Raw genomic sequence first — 14897 nt, 5'->3', positions numbered from 1 at the left:
AGATCTCTGTTGTTTTGCTATGCGCTTTGTAGGAAGGGGTCCAATAACACAAGCAAAATGAAGCCTTCTTGGAAGGTGGTTTACAATGGCTCTTGCAGCAGTGTGTGCATGTGGAAGGCCAAGAACTTAGAAGGGACTTACCAGTTTCGAGCAGCAGCTGCAAATATGCTGGGACTGGGTGAATACAGTGGCATCAGTGGCGATATAGTGTTGATTAAAGGTATTTGCTGTACTTTTTATTCTGCTAATCAGATTACATTGAAATGCTAGATCACAAACACAAGTCATTTTTGTTTAATGATTTATAAACAGAGACCACTCTCTGTATGCAGATATAGTAGCACATACAAAGTAAAATGTGTAAGTGGCGTTTAATAGTAGTGTTTCTGTGAAAATTTCTAGCTGTCTGGACTAGTGCCAACTTTCTTATCAAAGGAACACTGGGATAGAACTCTGTTAGCATTGGGTTGGATATGGTTTTCTACTATGTCTGGAGATGCTGTGGTATATCTGATTATATAAGAATGTGGTTTAAAGGAGCTCTGCATTTGCTTAATAATGCTCCCATTGACATCCATGGGAGTTTTACCATTGATTTCAGTGGGAATAGATGTTTAGACTCACACTGAGGCTTTTGAAAACCCCATCCCTAATTCTTCAGCCATTCAACGGCTCTGCATTTTTCTCTACAACTGTGGGACGTTAGAGACTGAGAGAGCTAACAGGTTTGCTTAGCTCAGTGGTGCTCACATGCATTGCATTGCCAGTGAACTATTTTTTAATTTTTTTTAACAGACTCTACATCCGAAGGGGAGGCAACCATCATCATAGCTGCTGTGACTGGAGCGATTGCATTCATCTTAATGGTGACTGCACTGTTTGCTTTTGGTATGTGATTAAAAAGTTTAATACAGCTCGTGGATTTGTCAGATCACAATAAACTGGAACAAAACAGAAATTTAGGGGAAGGACTGGCTGGTATTTGAGAGCTAGATCTTGTGAGGTACCAATCATTTTCCAGAGCATGATTAATGGCCTTTGCCCCTACTGATTCCAACCCTCAGCACAGTACAAACTTGGATCTTTGCTGAGTGGTGCTGTAGAGCCCCCAAGCATAAGATCTGGGCCTAGAAAGTATCTTGGAACGCTCATGTTTGGCTCACCGGAGATTACTAGTTATGCACAAAAAGTGGCAGGGTACAACCCACTCCTGCTCTCAAGCTTTTCATGGTATTGATGTTGGTTCTCTACAAGGAGAACAGGGACGCTGAGGTTGCCCTTGTGTTCTTGCATTGTGAACTCACAATGGTACGGTTAGTAATGATCATGTCAGATATTTCACTGATGTTCCTATGTATAAAGCCAAATGTGGGAGAGGAACTAGAAAAGTGTTTATCATTTAAAGGCAAAGCAAATGTAATTATTCAACTTACGTGTGTAAAAGGAAGTTTTCAAAGTGAACTCTCTTCCAGGCTGGCACAGAAGATGGAAGCTAAGAAAGTCTGCACAGCATGGGCAGACAGTGCTTGTCAGGGAAGATAAAGAATTAGATCAACTGCGGGGTCTGGCTGATGTGGTAGGATTGTCTAATGCCTGCTACGCTGTAAGGTATTTGTGACGTGTAAAAAGCTACTTCCAAAGCAGAAAAATTAGCTGGCCTCCTTCAGCCTCATTTTTACAGATGCTGAATCTCTAAAACTGTGAGCTAAGTTGGTGGGAACTGCAGGTGATCAGCACTCAGAAAATCTCTGCTGCTCAGAGACAGTGACTCAGGGCCCACAACTGGGGTCAGATTTTTAAAAGAGTTAAAAGAGCTTCCATCTGGATACCTAAATCAGGGCCAGATTTTCAAAAGAGTGTGTGACCCAGGTGCTCCCAGTGTGCTTATCAGTCCATGTGAGCTAAGCAGCCTATGTGCTGTGACCTTTATAAATCTGGCTGCTGGTACACAAGGGGTGTAATTCTTTCCTCTGCGGAGGGTTTGCAAAAATCATGTGCCTCACTTAAGTCTCTTTTAAACTGCGGGTGAGACAAATTGTGCTAGATTTGTTTATGGCAACATTTTGAGAGTGTTCCTCAACCATATATTTATTGAAATGACTATTTATTTTTAAAGCTACAACAAGCCCTACTGTTTTATAGCACTCTCCCTACTCGGGCTGAGATTGATTCCCTGCCAGCCTTTCCTCGGGACAAACTGAATTTGCATAATCTGCTGGGAAGTGGAGCCTTTGGTGAGGTGTACGAAGGGACTGCAGTAGATATTACAGGAGCTGGAAGTGGGGAGTCCAAAGTGGCTGTGAAGGTAATTTCAGCTGTGTAGCTGTCTAGCAATAGTGCTGTCTAGATGGGTACATGTGGTTTTGTTGGTTAAGCCATAGGAAGGGGAGTCAAGAAACGTGGATTCTATTTTTGTCCCTTCCGCTGGATTCACTCATTGCCATGTGCAAATCACTAAGAACTGAGTTCCCTTCACAAGACTTGTTGATATCAAGCCTTGGGCCTTTCCTTATCTGAGACATTTTAACATAAACTAGATGAATTTTTAAATCCTGGATCGCACTCCACTAGTGACCCAACGAGACCAAATCTGCATTCGCTGCCAAGCCTTTGAATGTGAGACTAGCTCATTCAGTGACTCTTGGCATGTCTACTCTGCAGCTGGGGGGTATGCCTCCCGGCTGGGGTACACAGGCACACTAATGCTGCTCATGCTAGCACGTGAAAAATAGCCATGTGTAAGCTGTGGCACACAGCTCGAGTTCATTGCCTGAGTCCCCTGGATCAGTACTTGGGTGGCTAGCCTGAGCCTCTGTCCATGCTGCAGCATCCACACTGCTGTTTTCAGTGTGCTGGCTCTAGTAGCTAGTGTAAGCCTGTCTAGACAGGCTCAGAGGCATGCTCCAACTATTGTGTAGGTGTACCTCAGTGCCATAGGAATGTGACTTGACATAAGGATCCAATTTCCCTCCTGTTTAACCATCAGTTGAAACAAGAATTGAAGACCAAGGAGATGTAACAGTCTGTACGGGAACATTGAATAAGCTTTATCAAGGGCCTGTTGCATAGAGACAGAAAAGGAAATCTGAAAACAAAGAGGACCAATCTCATATTAATACCAGAGGCAATTCCTTTGGGCCAGAATACAGTTTTCCTAAGTGTGGTTAGCCTCAGATGTTACCTCTCTTCCTCATACTCTGCTGGCTATTTACTTACGCTGTATGCTTCTCAGGCCAGGTCTACACTACTGGAGAAAGTTGACCTACGATATGCAACTCCCACTAAGATAATAGCATTGCTGGAGTCAACATACCAGAGGTCAAATTTCCGCAGCATCCCCACTGTGGGAGGTTGACGGGAGAAACTCTATTGACTTCTTTTACTCCTTGTGATCCGGTGGAGTACCGAGGTCAATGGGGGTGCCATGAGCAGTGGATTAGTGGGTCGTTATTAGACCTGCTAAATCGAACCCTGGGAGTTCAATCTCCAGAGTGTTGATCTCGGTCTAAGTGAAGACAAGCCCTCAGAGTAGGAAGAGGGCATGGATGCCTACTTCTGTTTAGAAAGTGTCTATTACTTTGTAGCCACTACAGAAAATATAGGTTAAGAGAAAGCATGTGTGTGTGCGTGTGTTAGAAGAGGCGATCAGCCTATTGACTTTTTTCTTATATAAATGTTACAGAGATTACACTGACCGTGATTGAATTGTGCTAACAACTTGTCTTGTATTGTGTAGACTTTAAAGAAGGGTGCGACAGACTATGAAAAGAGTGAGTTCCTGAAGGAGGCACATTTGATGAGGTAATACTGGATTGTCCACAGCATTCCTTTCAATACTGATGTAAACGAGGGCTCTTTCATCTGAATGGGTTCATGTGTATCTTTTGTGTCTCTTATTTTTGCGGAAGAATTAAAGCATCCCTGAAGAATCCCACCAAAATGAAGCTGCAAAGTTTGTTTGCGGCTCAGATAAAGATTGAAATGTTATTGCACTAATTTCATAGCTTGACTGGACCTTTGGACTGGGATGTCCAGTCTTCTCCTCCTTCTGAACCAATTAACATAACAGTAGTAATCGGTAATAATAATAGAGTAGTATTTGACAGTCCCAGTTTTTCACGATAAGAATAGGCCCCACAGTAATTTCTTGTTAAAAGTTGGCTTTAATATGCACATATTCACCAGTAGAGGCTGCCACATATCTCCTTGCCTATTCAGGACACAAATGTCTGTCTGTTTGTTTGTCTGCGAGTCTGTTCAAGAATTCCTAAATGGTAAGAGCTAGGGCCATCAAATTTGGTATGCAGCTTCCTGCTGTCTTAAAGTAAGGTCAGGATTTGTGTCAGCACAACTAGAAGCCCTAGGAAAGGGACAGTTTTCCATAACATCAAAGGGAGGAACTGCTTTCAGATGGACGCAATATGAGAGTGACCACTGAGGCAGTCGTACCACCAGCTTGTCCGACAGCACACCAGTGAGTAGCCCCCCCTTGCCCAAGTGCTTCCTCCCCAACCCTTGCCCACAGTGCTCAGGGGCGAGGGGAGGGGAGACTAGGCCCCTGACACCTGGTGGTTAACCTGGGGAGAGGGAAGAGAAGAGGCCCCGGTTGTGAGCTGGGGGGTGCCCTGGAGATGTGGGGAAGAGAATAGGCCCCGAGCAGGCTTGGGGGCGGGGGGAAAGAGAAAAGACCCCGTGTGAGCTGAGGGGGTGACCTGAGGAGAAGGGGGATAGAACAGGTTCTGAGTGGGTTGGGGGGGAGTGCCCTGGGAAGGGGAGAAGAAACTAGGCCCCGGGCAGACTGGAAAAGTGGTCTGGAGCGGGGGGAGGAAGGGAGGGAGAGAACAAGCTCTGGGCCCCCAGCCTCCTGCACCTGCTTCCACATCCCCAAGGCCCTGCCCCCTGGGAAATGCTGGGTAAATCTGCTAGCATGATATATGTACATGCCATCTGAGAATGAATTTTCATAAAGAGGTCAGTGTTCAAGTTGGAAATCCAGGATCTCTGGCATCCCCAGTGAATGTGCCACAATTTGAGATAAAGACTTAAAGGAATAAGAATAAGGCTTAATTTTCAGAGATGCTCTGACTTCAAATTTGGACGCTGACAATGAGAAGCCAATATTGAAAATGTGGACTTGAATTTCTCACACTGAAAATATATTATTGAATTATAGTAGGCAGTTATGTACAGGCAGTCCCCGGGTTACATACAAGATAGGGATTGTAGGTTTGTTCTTAAGTTGAATTTGTATGTAAGTTGGAACTGGTACATATTGTACCCCAGGTGTCCCCGATTCAGCCGCTGCAGAGACTGACCAGCGGCTGACTACAGGAAGCCTGGGGTAGAGCTGCTTTGCCCCGGGCTTCCTGGAATCAGCCGCTGATCAGTTTCAGCAGCAGCTGACTTGGGGACGCCTGGGGCAGAGCAGCTGGGGTGCTGCTGGGTTGGTCCAGTAACGCCGCACTTCGGCGCTGTGGGACCAACCTGGCAGCCCCCCCCCCCCCTCCCAGCAGACCAGGGAGACATGGAGCGGCTTTTCTCGCCGTGGAGGATGCGGGCGGTGGGACTGCAGTGCGTCTCGGCAGTCCCGCCGCCCGCGTCCTCCGCGGCAAGAAAAGCCACTCCGCGTCTCACTGGTCTGCTGGGGGAGGGGGGCGCTAGCTCTGCATCTCCCTGGTCTGCTGGGGGGAAGCGCCCCCTGCACCACCAGAGGCGACGACAGTGGGGGAGGCACCCCGCACTAGCTGCACCCCGCCCCCCCCGTTCGTAACTAGTGGTCCGACTTAAGTCGGATTAATGTAACTCAGGGTCTGCCTGTATTGCATGCATACTCCCTCTTTGCTTCTGTCTTCACGTTTTTTAAAATCCCGGTAACTTTTCCTTTGATTATTCTGTACATACTGTCTGCACTGAACATAGAGTGAGTCATGACTAAGGTGAAAATATTTGTGTGTGTTTACGTAATTAAAGACTGTACCAAAATGCAGTTTCATAAAGGGGAAGGCGTTAAGGTTTTATGCTTTATTTCCTCATATTTGAGTGCACTTTCCCCCCCTCTTTAAGTGTGGATCCCTCTGATGTATGTGTGCATGCACCTCTTCCATTTGTCTTCTACTGCTTGCCATCTGGGATAGAATCCACCTGTATTCTCTTCTTTCACTTGACTTTTTACCTGTAAATAATTGTAAATAGTTATTTCATTTTTACATGTACATAGTTAATTAGCTTAAATCCAATTTAGTTTAGTTAGTGGAGCTGGGAAGTTAACTTTCCCACCCTGTGTCTCCCCTATGTCTAGAATTGCAAGCTTCAAACATGCCTTGCCTGTCCCTAGATAACCTTCAATGCTAACTTCACCATACAGCCAGTAGTCATACATTCTATCTAAATTAGGGGTATAAAATCTCGTTTAATCAGTTAACCAGTTAAATGTTACATTTGACTGGTTAACTGATTAAGTGGGATTCTGTAGTGTAGTGAGCCTGGCCCGGCTGGGGCAACCTCCCACCTGTGGGGCTGCTGGCTCCTGGGGTTGCCAGCTTCTCGCCCCTGACTTTGCGGGGCTGTTGGCTCTCAGTCCCATGCGGCAACTGGCTCTCGGCCCAGCGGAGCTTCCTCCCTCTGGCCCCACAGGACTGTTGGCTCCCGGCTCCCAGCCCCATGGGGCTGCCAGTTAACTGGTTACCGGTAAATGTCACACCTTACCAGGTGATGCTTATCGACTAACCAGTTGACGGGTTACCCATTCACATCCCTAATCCAAATGTGAGATTTGCTACTTGTCTCGCCTTGTACCAGGAGGGTTCAAGAGTTCCAGGTCTGCCAACCCTTTACAAAACTAACCATGAGACCTATGGCAAATCCAGGGCCATCCTGTTCTCCAGCTTTTCACCTGAGCCTCTCGGCACTGCTCCACTGGCACTGGCAGAACATCCCACCAAGCGGAAAGACCAAGTGGATGCATGACCAGGGGAAGAAGCACTAGAGAGCAGAGAAGTCTGTTCAGAGGTCCTCAAATACAAGAGCAGCGTCACTCCTCCTCCTCAGGTTCCAGTGAGGCTCTGAACCCCACAGCAGGGTTACCTAGAATCTCATAGTGAGATGGGGCAGGCATTGATAGTACCATCAGCTTCTGCTGATCCAAAACCATCCTGTGAATGTGCAAAGGTAGTAAGCAGTGCATGCCCTGTGTGCTGGCAGTCTCATACAGCACGCCTGATCTTGCACCATTGATCCTGAAACCTAAGACTCCAGCCAGTTCTCCTCCAGTTCAACTGATATGCACCCTTTGAGATGTTCTCATAACCTACCCAGATTCAGAGTCCCTGTCCTTCATGGACACTGTAACATCATCAGTTCCTCAAACCCCAGCTCCAACAGACCTATGATATCAGGATACGGTCTGTCTCAATTCCAGCCACACCATCTTCAACCAATGAATCAGAGGGATTCTATTCAGAGAAGGAACAATATTATATACCTATAGACAACATATCTCATGCATCTCTATTGCCCCTACTGCATTATTTCTTACAGATAAATAATTCAAACACGAAATTCCTGGAAATAGAAACTGCTGAAAATTAGAACAATTACATTTACATACACAATAGGATTGGCAAAATGTGTAACATAATTTAGAATTTCATTTTCCCATTAACCTTCACTAAACCAGGAGCTTTTGTGTGTGTTTTGTTTACTATCAAGTTTGCAGGGAAGACACTTACCAAAAGGACAATATTTTTCTTTATCCATAAAAAAGATGTAAACGTGGATGCTTAACATTTATTTGTTAGGTCTCATAATTTATTGAAGTTGAAGACTGACTGGGCAACATAATTGAAGCTGTTTATAAAATCCTGATGTGCTTTTTATCTAAATATAACTTTTCTGTTGCTTGTTTGTCTAAATGAATATTGCAATGCAGACAGTTATGCTATGCATACTGTTGTGTTTTAAGAAAGAGTATGCATTGCTTCTGTTACTATTATTATGCACCAGTGATAAAAATATTTGGGTTAGATTTTGTTTTCAAACAACCATTTGATATTGGATATTGGTAACTGAGTCTCTTGTGTTCAAAAATATATTCCAAAATCTGGGGAGACAAAGAATGACAGGTCTGTGGAGAAACTGTTGGAGACTTGTAAGGGGAGTACCAGGTGCTCTTTCTCTTGTTCTTGAGAGCACTGGATTGTATGTATGATTGAGAGGTATGTGCCAGGAGGGGGAAGAAAACTGTCAACTTAAAAACCACACTTCTCACTGAGAAGTTTTTACCTCCTATTGTTACAAGCAACACCTAAGATTCCTGGAACTGAAAGAGGTTAGAGGAAAAAAGTTTCTGAGGTTTTTTTTGTTTGTTTACATTTGACAGCACTTTGACTAAAGTCAGTTTCACTCTATCCCTTATGTTGTTTCTCAGATGGTTTGTCTGAGAACTCTTACAATGGGGAGAGAGAACCATTTTAAGTCTCAAGGAAATGTGATTATAAAAATACAGAAATTGACAGACCCTTGAATTGCTTTTAATTAATTATTTTGAAATGTTTTAGATTTTAGTGCTTATAATTTCCCTATTTGTTTGGACACACAAAAGTTTGTTTATGGGGTTTATGCATACAGATTAGATTGCCATTATTCCTCATGCAGTTTTAGATTTTCTTTGAAATGTACTAGAGGAAGCAGTGCTGCTTAAGCAAGTAGATGGGCTGGATAACCTAATGGGTCTTTTATATCTCTAACTCTGAAGAATCTGTGGTCATTTGCCCCTAAAAACTGTATGATGGCAACCATCTATCTTAAAAAAATGATGGTGTAAATGCCAAAGAAGTTGAGTTAGTATGTGTCATGCAGCAGCACCTCAAGTGGCTAAAAAGTCCAATTTTTGAGTGACAGATAACGCAAATGTAAGGTGCATGGGTGAAGGATGGAGCCATCTCATTACTAATGCTCAAGGGCTTGAGCTTTCTTAATCATTCTTCCTCAAAAACCCATCTTCAGCTCCTTGACTCTATGGTAAAGCGTAGCCTGTTGTTAGGTGCATCTGTAATGCAGGCAGACCCTGGTTGTCTGTGGGTGGAATTGAATCTGGAAACTCTGGAACAGTGGTTCCCAAACTTTTCGGCATCACACCCCCTTTTTGATTTTTGAAAAACCCTGACACACACACATACCCCAACAGAAAAACTTGTTGAGCAGAAAAAAAGGAACTGATCGGGGCAGCAAAACTTGATGGGGGGGAGTGGGAGCTGGGTTGCCTCTCACCCCCCCCTGGAATTTCTTCATGCCCCCCCAGGGGGGCATGCCCCCCAGTTTGGGAATCCATGCTCTGGAGCATAGTTCCTGAACCTCTATCACATGAGCTAAAAGCCAGCTGGCTTTCATCTAAGGCTATAGAGCAGACTCATTATTTTCTCTATAAGTGGTCTCAGTGCCAGCAGATGGGACCGTGCAGCATACCCATAAGGTTTGTGAGTTACATATCTTTCCCAGCTTGCTGTGTCACTGTTGAAAGTTTTCAAGTCCCTCTTCCTAACATCCTTGTATCTGACTCTGGGTCAGCCCAGTAGTGGCAGGGCATTTGCCACTTCTCCATACAAGAAATCCTTTGGACTATGTCCATGTAACATCTGGTGCAGATGAGCAAGCCAACAGAGACATCTGTGTTCATGAATAGTGATTAGACTTGGCAGTGTTGCAAGTGTCAGGAACTTTGGTTTCCCACTTGATATTTGGGATATGGCAAAGACAGCTGGTGATCCAGGATTTACCACCCAATAGCAATGTGCTCAAAACACATCTGGTAGATGTGTATCTTGGTATTCAGTGTTAGTTTCTTGTTATCCCACATGCCCTTGGTCAGTTGGCTGAATGTGGTAGCTGCTGATGCAAGAATTAAGGTTGTCATCTAGAAGTAAGTTATCCAGTACAGATGATCCTAGATAGCAGAACTTGTACACAACATCTAGCATGGTGTTAGCTAATGAAACCTCTTGTGCGGTCAACAGATTTTGTGCCATAATCAATATCCTCTTTAGACTCCAAATTCATGACAAGCTAGCAAAAAGCTGCAGAAATTCCTCTTCACTAATACAGTGTATTGCCCCCAGAAACCACATGATGGAATGGATTTCTCTGGGTGAGTCATTCCAATCTAATAATAGTGATTGTAAAAGGGCATATTTTTTTCTCTTCTAGTTATATGTTGAAGAAAACACTTTAAATACCATAAATCTTCAGAACATCAGGGGAATTTTGCAGGTTATATTAATTTCAACCAAGAAGAGACAATCACATGGATATTCTCTTTCTACAAATTTCCCTTTTTCTTAGAAACACTGTGATGAGTCTGTGTCTAGCCACCTTTCCCCACAGAATAATATAAAACTGTTTTTTGTGTATATACTTGAATTCTCTTTAAGACTGAGGAGATACAAGACATAGCAAAAGTCAAAATCCTGCTGTTGGAACAGACAGGATTTTAGAGATGAAACAGCATAGTACAGCACCAGTAGCTAGTAAAGTCCATGATTTTTCATGGATTTTTCTTCCAACATATGTTTTCTTTTCTTCAGCAAATTTGATCACCTCCACATCCTGAAATTACTTGGAGTTTGTCTGATGAATGAACCCCAGTACATTATCTTGGAACTGATGGAAGGAGGAGATCTACTCAGCTACTTACGAGGAGCAAGAGGACAAAAGGTAGGCAGAGGACTCCTATATATACATTTTATTTTTAGTTGCTGGTGGCATTCCTGAAGGATTCCACCATTCCCCTCTTCTTCCCTCCGTGGAAGGCCCTATGTCTGCCCAACCCTTTTTTCCATCTGAGGGTCTCTGGGCTGGCTTCATTGTAGCAACCCAGGAACTCAACACTGAGCTCATGACCCACTTCAGAGCTCTTATGTGGCAGTAGATTGAGCTGCTAATAGGCCTACGACTATATTTTCCAAAAGCATTTTTAGACCTAGAAAGCTTATTGCTCAGTGCTTTAAAAAATGTAACCCAAATAGGTATAAGGCTGACAGTATAATATTTCCTCTTTTTATTATTTGCATTGCAGAAACATCAGTCATGGGGCAGGTAGTTCTCAAATATATAGGAAGACTCTGTCCCTGTCCCAAAGAGCTTATATGTTAGGAGGACACCCAACAAATGAAGGGTTGGGGAAGAGGGATACATCTCTTACTCCATACCACTCGTGCTTTTATAGACCTCTATCATATCCCCCCTCAGTCTCCTCTTTTCTAAGCTGAGAAGTCCCAGTCTTTTTAGCCTCTCTTCATATGGGACCTGTTCCAAACCCCTGATCATTTTAGTTGCCCTCCCCTCTCCCACCCTCTCTCTTCCCCTCTCCCACCTCCTTTTCCCAGTCTCCCTGAGTTTTGTTCAATAAAGAGAGTTTCTATTTTTGAACACACGTGTCCTTTATTTTGTACATCAGGAAGGGGAGGTTGGGGGGGGGGCAAGTGGAAGGAGGTGAGGGAGGAATGGGGTACAAGCCCCAATGGGGAGGACTGGGGTGGCTCTGCGGGCTCCTCAGGGTGGAAGCTCTCCTGAAGCCCCCCGATTGATCCCCCCCCAGATGGCAGCCTGCAGCAAGTGCAGCCGGGCTGATGGCTGAGTGCTGTGATGTGCCGAGTGTGGGCACTCAGGGCACTCCAAGCCAGGACTGCTTTGCAAGCGGGGAACCCCTGAGAACTGTCTGTCCGGGGTGGGGGTCGGGTCCCTTTAAGCACAGCCCTCGGCTAGCCTGAGACAGCAGCTCCACGCTTTAAATCCTAATCTGATGCCCTGCCAGCACTGCTTCCGGCCATCCTTAACCTCGGTTCAGGGGCCACTCAATGTGGACATGCTAGTTTTTAGGTCTAGATGCACTAATTCGAATTAGCTTAGTTCGAATTAACTAATTCGAATTAAGTTAGTTCGAATTAGTGCTGTAGTGTAGACATACCCTTAGAGATTTTGCACCTCTTTGATATTTTGTCAGAACAAGACTACCTCTCTTTCTTCTAGTTCCAAGGTTCTTTGCTAAAAGTGGCTGACCTTCTGACTATATGTCTGGATATTTGCAAAGGTTGCGTCTATTTGGAGAAAATGCACTTCATTCACAGGTATGGGGTTAATTGCCTTGTAGTTCTTATAGGTTGCTACCTACAGTTGTAGGAGCAAATAACTTTAACTGGCAAAAACTGTTACAATTCCATCACTGTTTATGATTTGTTCATTAGGGACCTGGCAGCTCGTAATTGCCTTGTGTCAGTGAAGGAATATACCAGCCTCTTCCGAATAGTGAAGATTGGGGATTTTGGACTTGCTAGAGATGTCTATAAAAACGATTATTACAGGAAAAGAGGAGAAGGGCTGCTTCCTGTGAGATGGATGGCACCTGAAAGTCTTATTGACGGTGTGTTTACTAACCGATCTGATGTATGGTAAGTTTCTGAGGGTACAAAGCAGTGGGAATAATAATAAATACTAAAGCAGGGAAAAGTCAGTGATAATGGTGTGTCATTATAGTGCTATATCTGGCCATTTACATACTGAGGCAAATAATGTCTGATTAGCTGATGTTTTCCTGAGTCAATAAAAGGCTTTGCCTTGTGGCAAATACCTACAAGTATATATTGCCTTATTCAAAGCCATGGAGTCTCACATCAGTCCAACTAGAAGTAACTAAGGTCACAGGACCAAAACAAATGTATATGGATGGCCACATAGTGTCTAGTACGTTTTAAGGTCAGCGAGCTGACCACTCCCATCATGCTCTTCCCACTCTACTTTCCTTTAGACCAAACAGCGCATCCTTCACACAGGCAAATATTTTTTATTTGGCATCATTTTCTCAACGAACTTAAGTTTTCAATGTACTTCATTAGACGGTCCTCCCATTGTGGATCGTAGCATCAGCACAAGTCAAAATTTTCAACAGTATTTCACTGCAGCCATTTAGTTCTCACTCTTTTTAGTTACATAAGGGAAAGACACAGTAATTCAGTCTAGGACCCATCCTGTAGGTGCTGCCTGCCTTCTGAGTGCTATTGAGCAAGTGTAACTCCCATTGACACCACTAGAGGCTGCTTACATAAATATACAACTAGAAGATTTACCCAGCATTGCTTCAGGGCAGGGGGATGGGAGTCTGGGGGGGGAAGGAGGGGAAGGAGAGGTGCAGGAGTCAGGAGAGGGAATGGGTGGCTGGTGGCATTGCTCCTGGGGCCAGCCTGCGGGGAGGGGATGAGGGCTGTATTGCCTGGCCAGCAGGTCCCAGGGCAGGCTGTAAGAGGACCCACACTGGCTGGCAAGCAGCTGCTGCTCTGGGCCAGGACAGGGTGGCAGGGGCTGTGCTGACTGGCTGGCAGCTCTCCGTGACTCCCCTGGGCTATCAGTGGCATGCTTGCTTGCTGCTCCCCCTTTGGTCATTCTGGAATGTAACTGTCCATACTGTCACAGCCCTCCCTTTCTGTTTAATAAGAAACAATTGTATTCCATGCATTGTCCTGGCACAACCAACCTTGCTTTATGAGACGAGGAAGTGGCATACCAAATTTGGTGGCTCTAGCTTTTACTGTTTAGGAGGAATAGTCACAGAAGTAGCTGTGTTAGTCTGATCTTGGTAAAACAAAAAAAACGGTCATGTAGCACTTTAAAGACTAACAAGATAGTTTATTAGGTGATAAACTTTTGTGAGGCAGACCCACTTCTTCAGATCATATTCTGAAAGCAAACTGGCACGACCATTATATAACAGGGATACAATGAAAAAAGACGGGAGTTCTTGAAGATAGACTCACAGATGGGCAGACAGACAGATGCACAAACTTTCTTAAATATATAGTTGACTGTATGTTACATGGTATCTGTACAAGTTGAGCGTGGTCCCAATGTGCCTGAAGGATAGGTGGCATAATATGTTAATTCCACTAGTTTTTCTAGCAGCTTTAGAGACTCGCTTTAGAATGTGCAAACTGATTCATATGAAATTAAAACTCCTTAACCCTGATTTTTCTAGTGGAACCTTGTTTGGAAGTTAGAGAAAATTAGGCTAACTGACAGTAGACATAATTATCTATTTTCAGCAGCCATGAATCTTATTAAAATTTTCCCTTTGCCTTCTTCAGGGCTTTTGGAGTCTTGGTTTGGGAAACGTTAACCTTGGGTCATCAGCCGTATCCAGGTTATTCCAACCTTGATGTTTTACATCATGTGCGATCAGGAGGGAGGCTGGAGTTGCCAAAAAATTGTCCTGATGATCTGTAAGTAAACTTTATTTGAATAGATGTATGAACATTAATAAGACACAGAGGGCCACCAATCCACCTTCCCACTACTTTGCACGGTGCCTTTTGCACGCTCAGTAGCTTTCCCCTGCAGAGTTCAGTGTGTTCTCTTTCTTTGTAGATAAAAAAGCTGCATTTACATTACACACCCCAATAAACAGCATCTTTAGTGCTTCCTCCTTCCCCATGGGGCCCTGTATGTGCCCCACTACTCCCACATTCCCCTGTGACCCTGTGAGCCCCCAGCAGCCCGGCGTGGCCTTCTCTGCCCTCTTAACCTGGCTCCAAGAAGACTACTGTGACTTTTCATTCGAGGAAAAAAATGCACCTGCCATCTGCCTTTGTGCTGTTGCTGTTACCCACCAGACCAGTCAGTCTCAGCCAGTTCAGGCTGTTTCGGTGCCACAGTGTCCTCTGGTGGGCACAAGGTGGAACTGCAGCATATTTTCTACAGAGAAAAAAATCTGCCTCCCTCAGACAAGAATTCCACACATTCTGCAAATGCCACCAAAGGGGTGTGGGCACCACATGAGACAAGCAGCATGTGAGGAGTCTCTACAGGGGGCAGAACAGATCAGGAGTCTCTCTCTCTCAAGAACTTACAAGCAGTGT

The 14897-nt window shown here is 44.6% G+C and overlaps 1 protein-coding gene across 2 annotated transcripts in view; it reads left to right on the top strand.

Moving 5' to 3' along the window:
• Positions 1 to 14897, top strand: part of ROS1 (ROS proto-oncogene 1, receptor tyrosine kinase) — a 101745-nt gene that overhangs the window by 72629 nt on the left and 14219 nt on the right. Inside the window, exons 34-42 of one of the 2 annotated variants that reach the window (XM_075924044.1) lie at positions 33 to 220; positions 796 to 888; positions 1473 to 1608; positions 2143 to 2305; positions 3737 to 3801; positions 10578 to 10707; positions 12022 to 12119; positions 12237 to 12440; positions 14127 to 14261. In XM_075924044.1, coding sequence (XP_075780159.1) covers positions 33 to 220; positions 796 to 888; positions 1473 to 1608; positions 2143 to 2305; positions 3737 to 3801; positions 10578 to 10707; positions 12022 to 12119; positions 12237 to 12440; positions 14127 to 14261 — 1212 coding nt within the window. Of the gene's footprint in view, positions 1 to 32; positions 221 to 795; positions 889 to 1472; positions 1609 to 2142; positions 2306 to 3736; positions 3802 to 10577; positions 10708 to 12021; positions 12120 to 12236; positions 12441 to 14126; positions 14262 to 14897 lie in introns of those variants that run through there. The other variant, XM_075924045.1, reaches the window with a different exon arrangement.

Source organism: Pelodiscus sinensis, chromosome 3 (genome assembly GCF_049634645.1).
Source record: "Pelodiscus sinensis isolate JC-2024 chromosome 3, ASM4963464v1, whole genome shotgun sequence".
Lineage (NCBI taxonomy): Eukaryota > Metazoa > Chordata > Testudines > Trionychidae > Pelodiscus > Pelodiscus sinensis.
Note: the sequence above shows the minus strand (reverse complement) of the source record. Positions and strands in the feature narration are given on the sequence as shown.